The sequence below is a fragment of the Trypanosoma melophagium genome (assembly GCF_022059095.1).
Source record: "Trypanosoma melophagium isolate St. Kilda chromosome Unknown ctg5segment0, whole genome shotgun sequence".
Taxonomy (NCBI): Eukaryota; Euglenozoa; class Kinetoplastea; order Trypanosomatida; family Trypanosomatidae; genus Trypanosoma; species Trypanosoma melophagium.
Genome location: NW_027125187.1, coordinates 456,615 through 473,704, shown reverse-complemented (window position 1 = coordinate 473,704; position 17,090 = coordinate 456,615). Strand labels below are relative to the sequence as shown.

At 39.5% G+C, this 17,090-nt stretch overlaps 8 protein-coding genes across 8 annotated transcripts; all 8 read left to right on the top strand.

Moving 5' to 3' along the window:
* Positions 1-1,283: 1,283 nt before the first annotated feature.
* On the top strand, positions 1,284-1,945 carry LSM04_003615 (uncharacterized protein; the record flags this gene model as incomplete). Its single annotated transcript, XM_067329598.1, has 2 exons — positions 1,284-1,297; positions 1,714-1,945. 2 exons carry the CDS (start codon positions 1,284-1,286, stop codon positions 1,943-1,945), a joined length of 246 nt encoding a protein of 81 aa, XP_067187318.1.
* A 760-nt stretch (positions 1,946-2,705) lies between these two features.
* On the top strand, positions 2,706-7,763 carry LSM04_003976 (CLASP N-terminal domain; the record flags this gene model as incomplete). Its single annotated transcript, XM_067329597.1, has 1 exon — positions 2,706-7,763. The coding sequence occupies one exon, from the start codon at positions 2,706-2,708 to the stop codon at positions 7,761-7,763; it is 5,058 nt and encodes a 1,685-aa protein (XP_067187334.1).
* Positions 7,764-8,334: 571 nt separating this feature from the next.
* LSM04_006766 (uncharacterized protein) lies at positions 8,335-8,790 on the top strand (the record flags this gene model as incomplete). The annotated part of the gene is made up of 1 exon (XM_067329596.1): positions 8,335-8,790. One exon carries the CDS (start codon positions 8,335-8,337, stop codon positions 8,788-8,790), a length of 456 nt encoding a protein of 151 aa, XP_067187468.1.
* Positions 8,791-9,472: 682 nt separating this feature from the next.
* Positions 9,473-10,756, top strand: LSM04_005044 (Intraflagellar transport complex B protein 46; the record flags this gene model as incomplete). Its single annotated transcript, XM_067329595.1, has 1 exon — positions 9,473-10,756. The coding sequence occupies one exon, from the start codon at positions 9,473-9,475 to the stop codon at positions 10,754-10,756; it is 1,284 nt and encodes a 427-aa protein (XP_067187392.1).
* Positions 10,757-11,341: 585 nt separating this feature from the next.
* LSM04_000149 (Protein kinase domain) lies at positions 11,342-12,601 on the top strand (the record flags this gene model as incomplete). Its single annotated transcript, XM_067329594.1, has 1 exon — positions 11,342-12,601. The coding sequence occupies one exon, from the start codon at positions 11,342-11,344 to the stop codon at positions 12,599-12,601; it is 1,260 nt and encodes a 419-aa protein (XP_067187148.1).
* A 470-nt stretch (positions 12,602-13,071) lies between these two features.
* Positions 13,072-14,070, top strand: LSM04_002176 (DnaJ domain; the record flags this gene model as incomplete). Its single annotated transcript, XM_067329593.1, has 1 exon — positions 13,072-14,070. One exon carries the CDS (start codon positions 13,072-13,074, stop codon positions 14,068-14,070), a length of 999 nt encoding a protein of 332 aa, XP_067187248.1.
* Positions 14,071-14,755: 685 nt separating this feature from the next.
* LSM04_000087 (tRNA-guanine(15) transglycosylase-like) lies at positions 14,756-16,243 on the top strand (the record flags this gene model as incomplete). The annotated part of the gene is made up of 1 exon (XM_067329592.1): positions 14,756-16,243. The coding sequence occupies one exon, from the start codon at positions 14,756-14,758 to the stop codon at positions 16,241-16,243; it is 1,488 nt and encodes a 495-aa protein (XP_067187144.1).
* A 351-nt stretch (positions 16,244-16,594) lies between these two features.
* LSM04_008341 (uncharacterized protein) lies at positions 16,595-16,879 on the top strand (the record flags this gene model as incomplete). Its single annotated transcript, XM_067329590.1, has 1 exon — positions 16,595-16,879. One exon carries the CDS (start codon positions 16,595-16,597, stop codon positions 16,877-16,879), a length of 285 nt encoding a protein of 94 aa, XP_067187543.1.
* Positions 16,880-17,090: the final 211 nt, after the last annotated feature.

Sequence of the window (17,090 nt, the reverse complement as noted above, 5' to 3'; positions counted from 1 at the left end):
TGAACCTTGCCGTGGTCCTCACGTTCCGCTGGCGACGAGTCTCGCTGACGTTTCTTATTTCGGGGAAATGTTACCTTTATCGTAATTGGCAATATCGGAGTTCCAGGTGGGTGTTTTTGCTTTTTATGGTACGATAGAGCCCCTATGTTACCGAAATCCCTTAGACAAAATTCACAGCGCAGCGATGCTGGCTGTGGGATTAACTGCGTGCCGGGTGCGTCTTTGCTGGGGTCCTCAGGATGGCGTGCTCTAATGTGGGCTTTGAGGCCTGTTTTAGAGCGCGCTATCATTTCACATTTGTCACATGGAAATGCCGATCCCTCTGGTATTGGTTCATCTGCTCTCGGGCACTTTCTTTCAGTGGGAGGGCATTCTGCGTTGTGCATTTACCTGAGGTGGCGAGTTAATCCGTTTTTCTGGGGGAAGGTTCGGCAACACAAATGGCATGGAAAGGGATGTTTTTTCTCTGCATGCTCTGATTGGCGAGGTAACGTATTTACCGGAGATGGGGGTCTGGGCGGCGGTGGCTCAGGCGGTATGTCCGGCGGAGGTGGTGCATGGGGAAACTTGAGTTTCCAAAGCGCATCGGCCTTCTTAAAACCATGCCTGTTTACCATGTGAAGCGCTGCGGTGTTCCTGCATGAGTATTGTGCTCCGCACTCTGTGCATGCTGCTGGCTCGGACACTTTACTCATGGGGTGGTGTCTCTGCGTTGCTTGCGGCTTCTGTGGGGCTGAGTCGTTTGCCTCTTGGGGGTTGCACCATCGACAACCAGGGGGATATGGGGTTGGATTTTTCTCAGCAACCACCCATATCGATGCGAAACTCCTGTGCGGAATATTGCAAGTGCTGTTTCATCTTCTCGTGTTAGTTCTGGGTTGTCTTTGGTGGGGTTCCAGTTCCCTGTGATTTGCCATCTATGAGAAGGACGAGGTGTTTCCTCCCCCTTGAGGATGCGTTTGGCGTAGGCAATAACATCGGGAATCCAGGCATCATCCCTCTGGGCATGCTCCGCAGCTTTTTTGGCCTCAGCGTCGCATTTTTCGTTCTTCTCTACTCCACAATGGCCGAAAATAAATTGCAGTCGAATGCGGGCTTTGCGACGTTGCACTTGGAGGATCAGGTTCCATAGTTTACGGAGCAAAGGATCCGTAACAGTTAGGGGGCCAGCCTGGAGCGCTGTCAGTAGAGACAGCGAATCTGAGAATACGGAAACTCTGCAGGGTGTTGGGTTTTCTGCCGGTAATATCGTGGGTAGTTTCCGCAATCCTTCATATAGTGCTATGGTTTCAGCCGCGTAGCTGCAGGCTAGGGGGCCGGCTCCTCTCTGCGTGGTGCTAAGCAGTTCGCCATCCTTGTAAATCATCGCCGCTGCCCAGGATGTGACGCTTTCGCTAAGCAGTAACTTGGTACAGGTGATACTGCTGACAGCACGTCGACAAGTGCCCCAGGACCTTCTTGGATTCAGTTCTGCCCCAGCACGACGCGGCTGGTCCCGGTGCTGTGCGACGCCGTAGTTTAAGCGCCAGCGAGTTTTCCAGAAGAAAAACATTGCTGGCTCTTGGCTTCCTCCGGCAATACGGAGTACTGGACCTTGTCACCACGTTGAGTTGGCCGGCATCACCAAGGCATCGAAAAGGTGAAAAGAACAACGTTCAAGGACTGCCATCATTTAAAGAGGTAAACAAATCCTTTTGAATATGAAATTAAAAGTAATGGGCAGCGAGAAAAATCCACGGAACTCTTATTACCCTTAGACGATATGGTCTCACCAGCACAAAAAGAAGAACAAGAAAACCAAAAAGCGTGTCATAACGATGTTTATCGCTCTTCTTGTAGCCAACTTGAAGACCCAGTGCGATGGACAAAACTTATCGAAGTTATGAATCAATCACCATCTCGACCCTCTGAAAGAGCATTCCGTGCGAGTTTTATTAATATGTAGAAGTCTTTTTTTTAATTCTGTGCGTTTTTAGGACACACAGTTCTTATCGTTTATTTTATTATTATTATTTCGTTATTATTACCTTTCTATTATTATTTTTTGCCGGATAAAGTATAGGCACATTCTTTTTGCTTTCTCTATTCGTATATGTGTATGTTTCAAGAAAAAGAAACATGATATAGTGATTTCTTATAATAAAAGCAAACTAGCAAAAAAAAAACTTCATCATTAAGAAAGTTATTTGGTAAGCGTCTGGGTCTTCACTACCGGAATAAATATGAAGAATGCTTATTGAATGTAATTTCTCTTTATCAAATAAATGTTCCTCTTTTTTTTTTTTGACCTTACTGAAATTTATTTGTACTTCTTCTTTGATAGCAATAAGTAAAGGAGATATAGCCGCTTTAAAGGTTAGAGAAGAGGTAGCACCAAAAAAGAGGCTGACACAAAACAAGAGAGCCTGTAAAACCACTTGTTTGTTCTGGGTGGAGTGGGCAAAAAGCTGCAAGTGCACCTCAAAGCAAAAGTAAAGTGTAAACCCTACAGAGGTATATAAAAAGAGAAAACAAGAGACGGAGAAAAAAAAGAAATAAAAAAATTTAGAAAAAAAAGAATAACAATACGAAAAAAGACAAAATCAGTAAAAACAAAAACGACTATACACGCGCACTCACTTACACATATACAGACAGAAAAACAAATAAACAGAGAAAGAGAAAGAGAGAGAATTATATATATATAGTATAAGCGCAACGTGAAAATGTTGAACGACGATACTGTAGCCTCCTCCACTATGCCTGGCCCTCGTGGCAGTACCTGCATGGACGGTGCTGCCGCTGCCGCAGCCTCGCCGTCGGAGGACTTTTCTGCACTCCCGATTGAGTCGCTTCTCACCCACGCGAGTTGGCGGGCGCGGCGGGCGGGTTTCGAGCGGGTGCGGGACTCCCCGGCGCGTTACAAATCGCCGATGCTCGACGGCATGAAGCGGCACGCGGGGGAAAACAACGCCGCCGCGCAGGAGGCCCTCTTCGAGGCGTGGGCGGCCCTCGTGCCGGTCTGCGACGCCGACGGCGAACTCGACCTCCTCGCCGGCCCCCCGCTGCGGGCGGTCCTCGAGCGCGGCATCACCGGCCGCCCCCGCGCCGCGCAGGCCAGCGCCGCCTTCGTCTCGGACCTCGTCGCCGCCGCCCATCAGACCGCCGTCTTTGACGCCCTCCTGCCGATGTTCGTCCACAAGACACCGAAGAACCGCATGGCCGCCGTGCAGCTCTGCAGTCATATTGTGGGCGAGTTTGGGGTGCAGGGACTTCCCACAAAGGCTATTTTAAAGGCTATGCAACCGCTTTTTAATGATGCAAACGCACAGGTGAGAAAGGAGGCACTATCGCTTTGTTGTCAATGCTATAGGTTTATTGGATCAGGTATCAAGAGTTTTCTTACAGATCTTCGCGATGTACAACTCCAGGAACTGGAAAAACTTTTTGATGATGTGACATTAGGGGAAATGCCACCAAAAACCATTAGAGGTCAAAAACCTTCTACACCATTAAAACCAGCAACTCCTTTAGTTTCTTTATCTGGTCATGGTGGACCTTCAAATGATATCGATGATGAAACCTATGAAATATATGATGAATCCCCTGTGTTAACGAAACTTCCACGTGATTTTTACAGAGTTACTTTAGATAAAACTGCCAAATGGCAAGATCGTGTTGCTATGGTGCAGGATCATCTCCTTCCACTCATTAGCGCTCCAAAAATTCGAGTAAAAGATGATTACCATGAACTTGTAAGTTTGGTACGAGAATTACTTATTGACCCTCAAGCACCAATTATGTTAATGGGATTTAAGTGTATTCAAGAATTAGCTAGAGCGTTACGGGTAACATTTGCTCCGTATGCACGTTCTTTATTAAGTCCTTTATTTGATAAAATGAAGGATAAAAAAACAAGTGTAGTGGAACATATTACAACAACTCTTGAAACTCTTTTACGTTATAAATGTATTACATTGGATCAATGTCAAGATGAGACTGAACTTACTACACAGAGTCGTGTTCCTAATCAACGTTTAGCATTAGTTCTTTGGCTTACAAGACTTATAGATAAATTGGATCGAAATCAATTTAATCGTCTTTCTCGTGCACAAACTATGTTATTTCGTCTTATGAATGATGAAAAAGTTGAAATACGTGAAGCTAGTTGTACACTTGTAGCCAAATTAATGTCTAATTTTGGAGAAGCAAATTTTCAGACTCTTCTTTCTTCTCTTGATGAAAAACAACGTGTTAAATTAGCTTCAGCCGTTAATACTACAGCAAATCTTCAGTGTACTCCTACTTGTTCTCCAGCTAAGAAAACTATTCGTACAGAACGACGAGATGGATCAGTTTCAGTAAATGCGAGAAGTCTCTCTATTGGTGCTCCTACTAGTGCTGGTTTTGCAGGTACTGGTGGTAGTTCATCACTTAATACGGTTCGAGGACGACGTCCAGCTTCTGCTATGCCACGTCGTTCTTCCCCGGATATTCGAAGGCTTACTCCACAACGACAACAAAATTCTAATAATAGTAATAATAATAATAATAATAATAATAATAATAATAATAATCACCATCATAATATGGGTTTAGATGATGCAGTGGCACTTGAATCTTCTTTGCCATCTAAAGATGACGTATTTCGACGTATATTGGGATTAATGAATGGTGATACAACAGTACTACCCTTATTACGATCAAAGGAGTGGTCTAACCGATACAATGGTGTTATGAAAGTACGAGCAATGGTAGATGAATGGTCTATTGAAGAATGTACAAAAAATTTAGATTATGTGGTTGTTTACCTTCGAGTAGATCCAGGATGGAGAGAATCTATATTTCAAGTTTTACAAGCTATGCTTGGAGTATTTCAAGAACTTGTAACACGGGCGACAGTTGTAAGTCCTGGAGCAAGTTATGCTATTATAGCAGGTTGTACTTCTCGATTTAATGAAGCAAAAAATAAAACAGCTACTCATGATTTATTAACATACCTTGTAAAAAGTCAAGGAGTTTCTTTTGTAGTACGACATATGATTGGAGTATTAACTCCTCTTAAATCCCCAAAACTCATGCAAGAATGTAATGAGTATATAACTCATATACTTCACTTATTTCCAACATCTCCTGTAGATGCCAGAAATATAGTAGAGTATTTAAAATCAAATTGTCTAGACCAACATTCTCCTCCTTTACGAGCATCAGCAATAAATTTGTTAGTAGCTCTTAGACAACGTACTGGTCCTGTTGTAGATAGTTATCTTGGAAATGTTAGTTCAGCTGTACGTAGTGCATATGAAGAAGCTATTGCTCATAATAGTTCCATGATAGAAGAAGATCGTCCTCGTTGTAGTGGTTCAGAAATACATCGTGCACCCTCACCAGTTTCTCCTTCACGTATACAGAAGGTACAAAATAAATCTCCTGCAAAGGGATCTAATCAATCTAAAACCGGTGGAATTTGCTCTTTATTGGGTTCTAATATAGATGAAGGAGTAGGATTAGGAGGATTACCTCGAACTCCTAATTTATCACAATCTCTTGTAGAGAATGAAGAAAATTTAGGTCGAGTTGATGTTTCTTCTCAATTATTACCATTAGCGAAACAAATAACCAATTCAGTAGATTGGCGTATGCGATTAGATGCGGTAAAAAAAGTTGAAGAAATTATGTATGCAAGTAATAAACGAATTACAGCAAATGGAACAGTTGAAATATTACGAGCTCTTCGTACTCGTTTTGATGAAGTTAATAAAAATTTTGTGATAGATGTACTACGAACTGTTGCATTGGTAGTGGAATCTGCTGGCCTTGCAGCATGTCGTCCAGCTCTCAAAAGTATTTTACAAGGTGTTTTGGGAATGTTGGGTGATCAAAAAGTAAACTTACGTGAAGAGGCAGCTAATGTAGCATATCGTTCATTAGATTGTCTTGGTCTGGAAACTACTCTTCAATGTATGTTAAAACCTCTAACTGCAGAATCCCATACTTGTAATCAAATAGCATTAGAATTAATTGAACGTGGATTTCAATTAGAACCCGATGCTAATTTACCACATCCAGTTGTTAATTCTCTTGTACCCGCTGTTGTTAGACTTTGTATGAGTCGTATTCTTGAAGTTCGATCAGCTGCTGAACGTGTTATTGGTTACTTTCTTCCTATTGTTGGCGATGAGGGTTTATTGCGTGCGGTTCACAATCTTCGCCCGGCGGAACAGCAAAGTGTCATGCCGGCAATTGAAAGACAATTACAATTATATCTGCGTAACGGTAATGAAGAGGATGTACGACATGTCTCTACATTACTCAATATAAGTTCATCCCATCCAGCCTCAGTTCCTACTCCACGTTCTCCACGATCATCACGAACTGGAAGTAAAGATATGAGTATACCTCAAAAAAATAATGATATTACAGTTATACAATCAAATATACAACAACAACAACATCATCAACAACAACCGCATTTAGTAATGGCACGAACATCAATTGTAAAGGAACCACAAACATCATCAGCCTCAGCCTCAACATCAGGAACAGTAGCGGTACCTGCTGGTAGTACTACTATCGTTCCCTCAGTACAGGCGAAGCGCTCATCAAGACCTCATATACATAGTGAAGAATTATTATCTATACAAGAAATTATGGTAGGACTACGTTCTGCTTCTTCATCCACAGCATCTAATGCTTGTAAAGAATTTATGGAACGACTACAAAATGGAGAAGATTGTGGAACACCTGAAATGATTCAAGTTATGGTAGAACGTCTTTATGAAAATACCAAAAAACTTGATGTTGAACTTGCTCTTAGATTAATTGAATGTCTTAGGAGTATATTTGAAACACCTCGTTGTGCCCAAAGATGTCATAGTAGTCTTCTTTTTAGGATGTTAGGTATGATATTTGATTCTCTACTTTCAGAGTCTTTTTCATTGCAGGAAAAGGTAATCAAAGCTCTAAATAATATGACGTTAAAATTACTTGAGGGTTGTCCTGGTAATGATGTTTTTAGCGCTTTAATGTCTAGAATGACGAGGTATTCTACAGCGTATATTGAAACGGGTAAAAAGATTGATTTGAAATATATTCAGGTAACTGTAAAATGTTTGATGAGGCTTGATTTTAATACGGTTTCACCTGATAATGTCATATTATGTTGTCATGAATACTTACTTCAACATCCTCCCAGTGCTTTCCGAAACTTGGATGATCTTTCTATTCGTACAGTCAAAACTGTACTGCAAGATCTCTCCTTACGCTGCGGAGAACCTCTGCTGGGTATTGCGGATCAGCTGGTGGGAACACAAAATCTTGTTACACATTTTATTCGGGCCTGTCTTGAAAATCGAGAACGAGCGACCAAAACAAATAATGAAAATGATAGCAATAGACAACAGAATGAACAACAACAGCAAAAACAACAATTACAACAGGTTCCTAGTCGTGCTAAGAGTATTTATGTGGATCCACAAGCCACACCTGCATCATCAGGTTATGCTTCTACCCAGGCTGCTGTAATTCCTTCTGCGGTACCAGAAAAATCTGTCGCAACTATATTTAATCGTATTCGCAATCATTTGACATCTAATCAAGGGATTGAGGAATTGTATATGTACTTGAAACAACATCCTAGAAGTTCTGATTTTGATCAACAGTTTCAACGATGTTCTGAAGCATTCCGTTCTTACATAAAGAGAAAGATGGAACGGCAGATGGCAGAAGATGCTGCAAAACCAGAAGGTTTTGTGCTTCCCGAAATTTTGCGGTTAACGCAGTAAATTACTCCTTCGCACACGTGTGTAACTGTAGAAGGTAGAATAGAAGGGAGTAATATATATATATATATATATATATATATATATGCATGTGGGTTATGAGTTATGAGAATAGAAGAAAACAAAAAAAAAACAGACGGTTGAATTAAATGAAAGTAGAAGAAAAAATGGATAGAAAACACTGCGGTAATAAAAAGAGATGGGATTTATTTATATATATTTCGCTCTCCATTTTTTTTTGTTGTTCTCTCTATCTGACTGAATAATCAATTATTGGTGGGTTGTGACGTATTTATTGTAGATATTTTTGTGTTTTCTTGTCTCTCCAGATGATGGTTATCCCCTCTATGAGTGTCTTGGTATATATATACTATGGTGTCCTTCAATCTGAGAATGACCATGTATTTTTGGCTGCCATTCTTTCTTTTTTATTAGTTGGTTTGTTTGTTTTACACCGTTAATACTATTCACCTCTATAGCAGATAGTTGAGTAAAAGAATTCGCCTAAAAGAAAGAAAAGAAGAAAAACCAAAAAAGAAGAAGAAATTAACTGGACGAAACAAAAATTTAAAAAATGTCACTAACACGTATAATTGGTGATGACAAGAAAAATGTTGAAATAATAAATAAAAGGAATGTAACTGAATATCAATCACTGCAACAGAAGAAACTCAGTGGTAATGAAGCCACACCCGATGTGATGTTGGTAAATAACCCAAATGATGAAAGACACATTGTGGAGGATGCGAGGCCGGTGCGTACACCAATCGGCGTGGATACACCGCAGCGCCCACAGTCGCCCGAGCCGCCAACACAACTGCAGGCGGGAGACGCCGTGCAGATGCTGCGCAATAACCCCAATGATGAGATGGTGCCAGTGAATGATGGTATTGATATTAATACACCGCGTGCGGAGAGAAATGAGAATAGTGGGGAACCAAAGGGACTTATTTTGCGGAATGCCCCTCATGATGAGGCGATTCCGCTTTCAGGGCGTGTGAGTTCTGTAGGAACACCGGTGGATATGTGATTGGTTATATCTGCTTATGTTTTGATTTCCATGGTATCAAAAATGTTCTTTATTTTAATAGTTTTGTTTTTTTAGTTACTACTTTGCTGTTCGTTTTTTCTTTTTTGTTTTTGTTTTTTCTCATGTCAATACTGTAAAAATCTTATCTTGTTTTCGAATGAAAATGTGTGGTTTTATATATATTTTTTTTATCTCAGTATTACTCGTTCCTTCCAAGTATATTAATCGTAAAATGTATGGCTGGGGCAGTAATGTGACCATGTTATCTAATAGGAATGTCAAATAATCCCTTGTTGTGCGTTTTTTTAATCACTTTCTTTTTATTTTCCTGCTGTTATTTAAACCATGTGTTGGAACAGTAGTAAAGCAGCTGTACTTATATCGTTATGTATCAGCATATTGTATCTTCCTTTTTTCCACCGCAGTGAGAGTCAGGATGGGTCTCTCAGGCTCCAATGACTTCACTAAAAATACTTTGACGTTGTTTTTTTTTAAAGCTTTTTTGAATATATTTTTTTCCTCTCGTTTTATGTGTATTTTTGTTTATGTATGTATGTGTGTGTTTGTGTAGTTACTATTTTAGTTTATTGTCCGTTTATTTTTTTTCCTTCTTGACAACAAGAGATAGTTAAGGATAAATTCATCTAAAAGAAAAAAAAAACCAAGAAAAAAATAATAATAAATGCCTCCAAAGCGTAAGATCGATAGTGAAGACGATACCGAAGAGGTTGAATCCACAGATGAATCGGATGTGACGACTAGTGAGGAGACACTCCAGCACAACATGTCCGGTGGTAATGAAGCCACACCCGATGTGATGTTGGTAAATAACCCAAATGATGAAAGACACATTGTGGAGGATGCGAGGCCGGTGCGTACACCAATCGGCGTGGATACACCGCAGCGCCCACAGTCGCCCGAGCCGCCAACACAACTGCAGGCGGGAGACGCCGTGCAGATGCTGCGCAATAACCCCAATGATGAGATGGTGCCAGTGAATGATGGTATTGATATTAATACACCGCGTGCGGAGAGAAATGAGAATAGTGGGGAACCAAAGGGACTTATTTTGCGGAATGCCCCTCATGATGAGGCGATTCCGCTTTCAGGGCGTGTGAGTTCTGTAGGAACACCGAAGAAAAGTGCCCCAAAGTCGCAACTGCCGATGGATCCTGAGGAAGATGAAGAGGAAAGTTCAGATGAGAAAAGCGAAGAACAGGGTGGTGGATTCCGTGGTTATGCCAATCAACGACCAGGTGCTATAGATGCAGAGGCGGAGACTACACCAACTGTGATACCGAACCTTGAGTATAAACCGCAGGATTATGCAAAGATAAACGCCAGCGCTAGCCGGGAAATGCAAGAACTTTTTAAACATATTTTGGATTATCAACCTGTTATACCAGAACTTCCAGCAAAGTTACGTCCATTTATACCTGATTATGTTCCATCTATCGGTGATCTCGATCCCTTTTGTAAAATTCCTCGACCAGATGGTAAACCAGACGGTTTGGGTATTTATGTTTTGGATGAACCTTCCGTATCGCAGTCTAATCCAGCGGTAGTTTTATTGGAACTCCGTGCAACGAATATCCACTCTAGTGGTGGTTTGGCGGAGGTGGTGGACTCATTTGAGGATGCTGCAAATCGCCCGGAGGTTATAGATCGATGGATTGCAGATGTAAAGAAAGTACATTATAAGAAGCCATTACCTACTATAAATTATCAAAAACCTATGCCTGAAATAGAATCTCTACTACAGGTTTGGCCTCCCGAATTTGAAGAAGTTCTTAATTCTGATCTTCAATTTCCTCCACCGCATATTGACCTTGACCTTGATCAATACGTACGTACCCTCTGTTGTATTTTGGACATTCCAACGTACAATTCACTTATTGATTCTTTGCATGTTATGTTTACACTTTATCAAGAGTTCAGGGCTAACCAGCACTTCCAGCATGAATAGCAGCAATAACTACTTTTCTTTTCCTGTTTTTTTTTGTTTTGTTCGTACGCTTTGGCTATTGTTGTTTCTTTTTTTTTTTCTTCTTGTTAGCTTTATTTTCGGTGTCACTACTGTCTTCAAAAAGCTACTTCCGATGAAATGAACTATTTGACTTTGGTCTATTTACTCTCTTTCTGAACTTATGGGGCAATAATTGAGGATAATAAGAATTTTGAAAGAAGGGGGAAAAAAAATAAAGAGAAAGTTTTGAATCGCATGAGTGAGAATGGAGATAAATATTAGAAAAACGGTTTGAAACACGACTTTTCGTCATCAATACCATATTAGTACACTCTAGAGATATTTTTCAAGCATTAAGTATTATTGTAACTCAATATACGAAGTAACAAGAAACAAACAAAGAAAAAAAGGGAAATACCTTGAGAAATATGAATTCTTATATCAATTCTTTTTTTTCCTGTTTCTTCTTCCTTCTTTTTTCTTTTGTTTATTTTTTGTTTTTTGTTATGGTGAAAGCAACGCATCTGTATTCCCTCTTGGTAGTAAAAATTTACCAGCGAAATAAAAAAAAAATAATTATAAAAAATGAGCTCACCCACATGGTCTGTCTACGAGGGTGGATGGGGAGAAGTTTCTGAGGAGACCGATAGTCTTCCACCGGAGCTTTCACTGAAGGGCTCTGGATTACAGCGTGTACGTCTTTTAAAGCGTGGGGCGCAGGGGGCGGTTTATGTTGCCAAAGATATGAATAATAACGTTTTTGCTGTAAAACGATTATTTATGCAACGAAGTGATTTTGGTATTCGTGGAATCTCTGAAAATGCTCTGCGAGAAGTTACATTACTTTCACTTATTTCAAAAGATTCTTCTCAAGATGATATGAATCGTGATTTTGGGGTAATACGTTTATATAATGTTGTTGAAGCACCATACCATGAACTTTGTCTCGTTATGGAGATGTGTCCATTAGATCTTTCACAATTAGTAATTCAAAAGACAAAAAAATTATATGGTGCCCGTATTTTATCTAAAGATCCCCCTGTTCGATGTCCTTTATTAGCAAAAATATGTGTTATTCAGTATCTTATGCGAGGAATTCTTCAAATATTAAAATATCTCCATGATGATTGTCATATTATTCATCGTGATATTAAACTTAGTAATTTTCTTGTTCACGAGGATGGACGTATTCGATTAACAGATTTTGGTAGTGCTCGTTTAATGCATGATACAATAGAAATATCATCTGATGCTTCTTCAGGTGAATATACTCCCTCTGCTATTCGATCAACAATAATCTATGAAGCCCCAGAGTGTCTTTTAGGTAATCGAGTATATACATCTGCAATAGATATATGGGCAGCTGGCGTTGTATTTGCCGAGTTATTGCTTCAACAACATCTTTTTAAAAGTCGTAGTGAATTAGCTATACTTTCAGATATTTGGAAACTCCTCGGTACACCATCGGATGACGACTCTAGTGCTACTACTGAAAGTTCTGTAACATACTTGGTGCGTACAGAACCCACGCTCCCACTAAAGTTTCCTGAAGAAATTCTACCAGCAGAAGGACTAGATTTGCTTCAACGCATGCTTGAGTTAGATCCTAATAAGCGTATTACGACCTCTGAAGCATTATCGCATCCATTTCTTAATAGCGCAGATGCGGAACGTCACTGTGAAGAAGGCAGACGTCTTTGGCAAACAAAATCACAGACATCTGCGCGAGAGTCGGAGAAGTCTGTTAATGTTGGAATGCAGGCACTTTGTATGCCTGATGACAGCTCTGATGAGTGTGAGGATATTAGTGAGCAAAACGAAGATAATCACTACCGTTACTTGTGATATTATTTCTCATATTGTGTTTTCTTTTCTTCCTTTTCTTTTTATTGTCGTTGTTTTATCTTTTTTTATGGGTTTGCATCTAATAATGCTTCAAGGAGAGTTAAAAAAAAAGGCTGAATGAATGAAGTTAATGTAGAACTCCATAAACATGCTGCTCTCGATTTTTGGGTAACGGAGAATTAACCTACAGTATTCATTTCTGCACTCTTGAATAAATACACTCAATGGGAATAGACTTTATTATTATTACGATTAGTGTTATTATTTGTTTTGCTTTGTGTCTCTTTCTTGTTTTCTTTTGTAATTTCGCTAACTATGCATTTTCATGGGCATCATTGTAATTTCCTTTTTCTTATGAAATGTTTTCTTTTTTTTTTCTCTCTCTCTCTTTGATATTTCCCACTTGGAGTGGAGGCAAGGAAGGGGTGAATTAAAAAAGGAAGAGAAAAGGAAAAAAAACATATTAAAAAATGTATTATCGGACTCTAGGAGTTAAGCGATGCGCCTCGGAAGATGAAATTCGAAAGGCATTTCACACTCTAGCGGTTCGACTACATCCAGATAAACCTGGTGGATCTGTTGAACTCTTTCAGACCTTACAAAAGGCATATGAAGTATTGAGTGATGTAAAATTACGAGCCAGTTATGATGAAGAGTTAGAAAAAAAGAGAAGTAAATTACGTGGATTCAAGCGTCCACCAGAATTTGAACATGTTCGCTCTCCAGTACATTATAAACTGGCAGATGATGAATATTATACATTTGAAACAGCCCCAGATAAATTAAAATGCACTTTTAAGCATGGTGATATTGTTACCTGGAATGGTCAAATAGGTTGTTTTATTGGTTTAGGAGCGGACAATTATTTGTATTGGTGTCGAGACGGTAATACATTTGCCTCACAGTTGTGCCAAAAAGAAAGTTTTGGTGTTGATACCGTTAAAGTTTTATTTCGTGCCAACTTTAAGACGCAACTCAAACGTCATTTGCCTTCCTCTATTAAGAAGAAACCCACTGTGCGTCCGAACAGCAGTACACAGCCTGCGGGTGCCCAACATCCCCCAGCAGAAGAGACTCAAGAGACGGAAACAACAACAATACCAACAGCGGAATCATCAACAGCAGCAGCGGCCACAGCGGCTTCTTCACAATCGACAGAAACTGCAGTGAAGGGAAAACGTGCAGTTGTGTCAGAGGCGGAGCGATTGCGGCGAGATATTATGCGGCGTGAACGGGAACGGTATGTGCAGGAGCAACTCGCATTAATGTTGGAGTCTGAAAAGGCAAGACGTGTGCGTCTGATAGAGAAGATGGAGGCGGCGCTGGAGGACAGACGACAGGCATTTAGAGATTGGATCGCTTCGGGCGGCAGTGCTGGAGGGGCAAATAGGGAAGAACCGATATGGATTACATATACAAGGCGAAAAGAGACAGTTGCTAACGGAACTAATCAAAAGATAAGTGAATGAGGTGGGGTTGATAGAGAAATATATGCATATATAATTGTCAATTTAGATGATAATTTTATAAACGAGGAATTATGAAGTTCTTGCATAAAGGATATACTTGTACTTGTGCGAAGATGAGGTCGACTATTTTTCTTTTCTTTTTACTTACTCACTTTTGTAACAAAAAAAAAGACTAAATTAAAAGAAAATGTGTGTACATCCATATACATAAATAAAAACAGATATTACGAAGATACGCCTAAGGGGTAGAAGTATGGTAAATGTGTTAGAAAGAATTAAAAAAAAAATGAGTTGTATGTCTAACAGCTGTAGAAAGCGATGATGGTTGGTTTTTCTTTTTTTGTTTTCTTTTTCATTTTTTTATTCAGTGAAATCGTCTCTTAGATGAGTTAATGATTTTCAATGCTTTTGTTCTTTCATCTGATACTTGCGTTTAGTCTTTTCCTGGTATTAAGGAAGTAGTGACAGTATTATATATATATATATATATATATGATATGTAATTAATCCTCTAAAGTGGAATTTCTTTTTCTTTTCCCTTGTTTTTTTTTCTTATTATTTACTTTTTCAAAAGAGGTATAGGATACATAATAACTAATAAAAAAGGGAAATACATATTCGATAATACTATACACTTTCTCTCTCTCTCTCTTACTCTCTTACTCTCTCTTTATTATCCCTGTCCATGTCAGAGGAAGAGAAGTTCTTTTCCTTTGAGACCAACACCGGGCCCAGACCGTCCACACTTCAACAGGCCCGCAGTGGTCTCTTTCACCTCCCGCACGGCCCGCTGCGGACGCCCATTTTTATGCCTGTGGCCACGCAGGCGGCACTAAAAGGCGTCACGGTGGGACAACTGGAGACCCTCGATGTGGAGATCATTCTCGGTAATACTTATCACTTGGGGCTGAGACCAGGGGAGGCGATTCTTAATGAGATCACACGACGGAAGAATATACAAAAACAGGAACAGGAGAAGGAGAAGGAGGAAGAGGAGGGACATAATAATAATAATAATAATAATAATAATAATAATAATAATAATAATAATAATGATAATAATAATAATGATAATAATAATAATAAAGAAGGAGGAGGGGAAACATCAGGGATTCGGAATAATATGGATGGCATTCACTTTCTGCAGGGATGGAAAAGGAATATACTTACTGATAGTGGTGGTTTTCAAATGGTGAGTCTTCTACGACTTGCTAAAATCACTGAGGAAGGCGTACGTTTTCAGTCTACGCATGGAGGTAGTGCTGGGAATTCCAATGCTTTGAGTGATAATAATAATAATAATAATAATAATAATAGGGATGCTCCGGTGACAGAATCTTTTATGAATGAAGATGGTGAATATGCACTTCTTTTACGTCCAGAAGATAGTATACGAATTCAAAATGCTATTGGTGGTGATATTATGATGCAGTTGGATGATGTTGTGCATGTACTAACAACAGGGCCTCGTGTAAAGGAAGCTTCAGAGCGAACAATTCGATGGTTAGACCGCTGTCTTGCTGCTAATATGCATCCTGAGAAACAAGGTATATTTGGTATTGTACAAGGAGGTATTGATTCCGTCTTAAGAGCGGAATGTCTTTCTGAAATGATAAAACGAACAGCATGTAAAGGATTTGCTATTGGTGGATTAAGTGGTGGAGAGGCAAAGGATGATTTTTGGCGTATTGTGGCTCAATGTTGTAAGGCATTGCCAAGGGATAAACCCCGTTATTGTATGGGTGTGGGATATCCAGAAGATATTATTGTTTGTATTGCTCTTGGAGTAGATATGTTTGATTGTGTATACGCTTGTCGTACAGCCCGATTTGGTTCGGCATTAACGTCAACTGGAAAACTTCAACTTTCTAAGAAATTGTATGCAAATGATATGGGACCATTAGATCCTAATTGTAACTGTTCCACATGCAAGACATTTACGCGTGCCTATTTACATCTTGTCGCTGCGAAAGAAAGTATCGGTTCTACACTTCTTTCTTATCATAATTTGGCGTATCTCATTAACTTAACACGTGGGGCGAGAACAGCAATCGAGGAGGGAACTTTTACAGAATACGTACAGAACTTTTTCCTAGTGTACTTCCCAAAACGAGATTACCCGTCGTGGACGGTGGATGCACTGCGTTCAGTTGGTATTGAACTTATTTACTAAACATCGACAAAAATGAGGAGGAGGAGAGCAAGCATAAAAAATAAGAAAGAAAGAAGTAAACATTCGATAAGTTGTAATTCCTCTGTGTTGCAAATAAGATATATTTATTTTCTTTATCTTTCTTTTCGTCTTCCCTCCTTTTATTATTCTTATTATTATTTCTCCTTTAGGGGATTTATTTTTTTTATTATTTTAATCCATTTTACATATCGATTTTTTTTTCCTTTCTCTGTTTCTCTTTCTCTGTTTATTGTGCTCTGTCTTTCCTTACGACTGAGATCCTATAAGAAAGGAAAAAAAAAAAGAAAAAAAAGGAACATACAACAAATAAAACTTCCAATAATACCGACGATGTCTACAGTAGTGCCTGTTTCACTGCAGTGTTACATGGGACGCCATGAAATTCCCGTAGACTTGCAATTAACTATTCATGACACACTGCGACTCTTTCGCCGTACTGTACCCGCATTGGGTCAAGTAAATATGGACGAGTATGTGGTAAATCACAATGGTACACTCTTATTGGATGAGAATATTACATTAAAGGATGCGAAGGTGGGGGCAGAGAGTGTGTTGATACTTGTTAAAAAGACCAGTTGTCCTGCGGCAAATAACAACAAGGATGATGAAGAATAAGAGGAAGAGGAAAAAAGAAATCTCTGGATAATATGTGCGGAGGTGTTTTTCATCTGAGGAGGGATTGTGAATGTTTTTCTGGGATATATATATTCCCTGCATTGAAATGTAAAAAAAAAGAAGGCTGTGTATCTATCAATAAGGAAGAAAAAAGGTGGACTGAGAGTTACTATCTTTAGATAAGCAGTAAACTGAAAAAAGATGGTTTAAT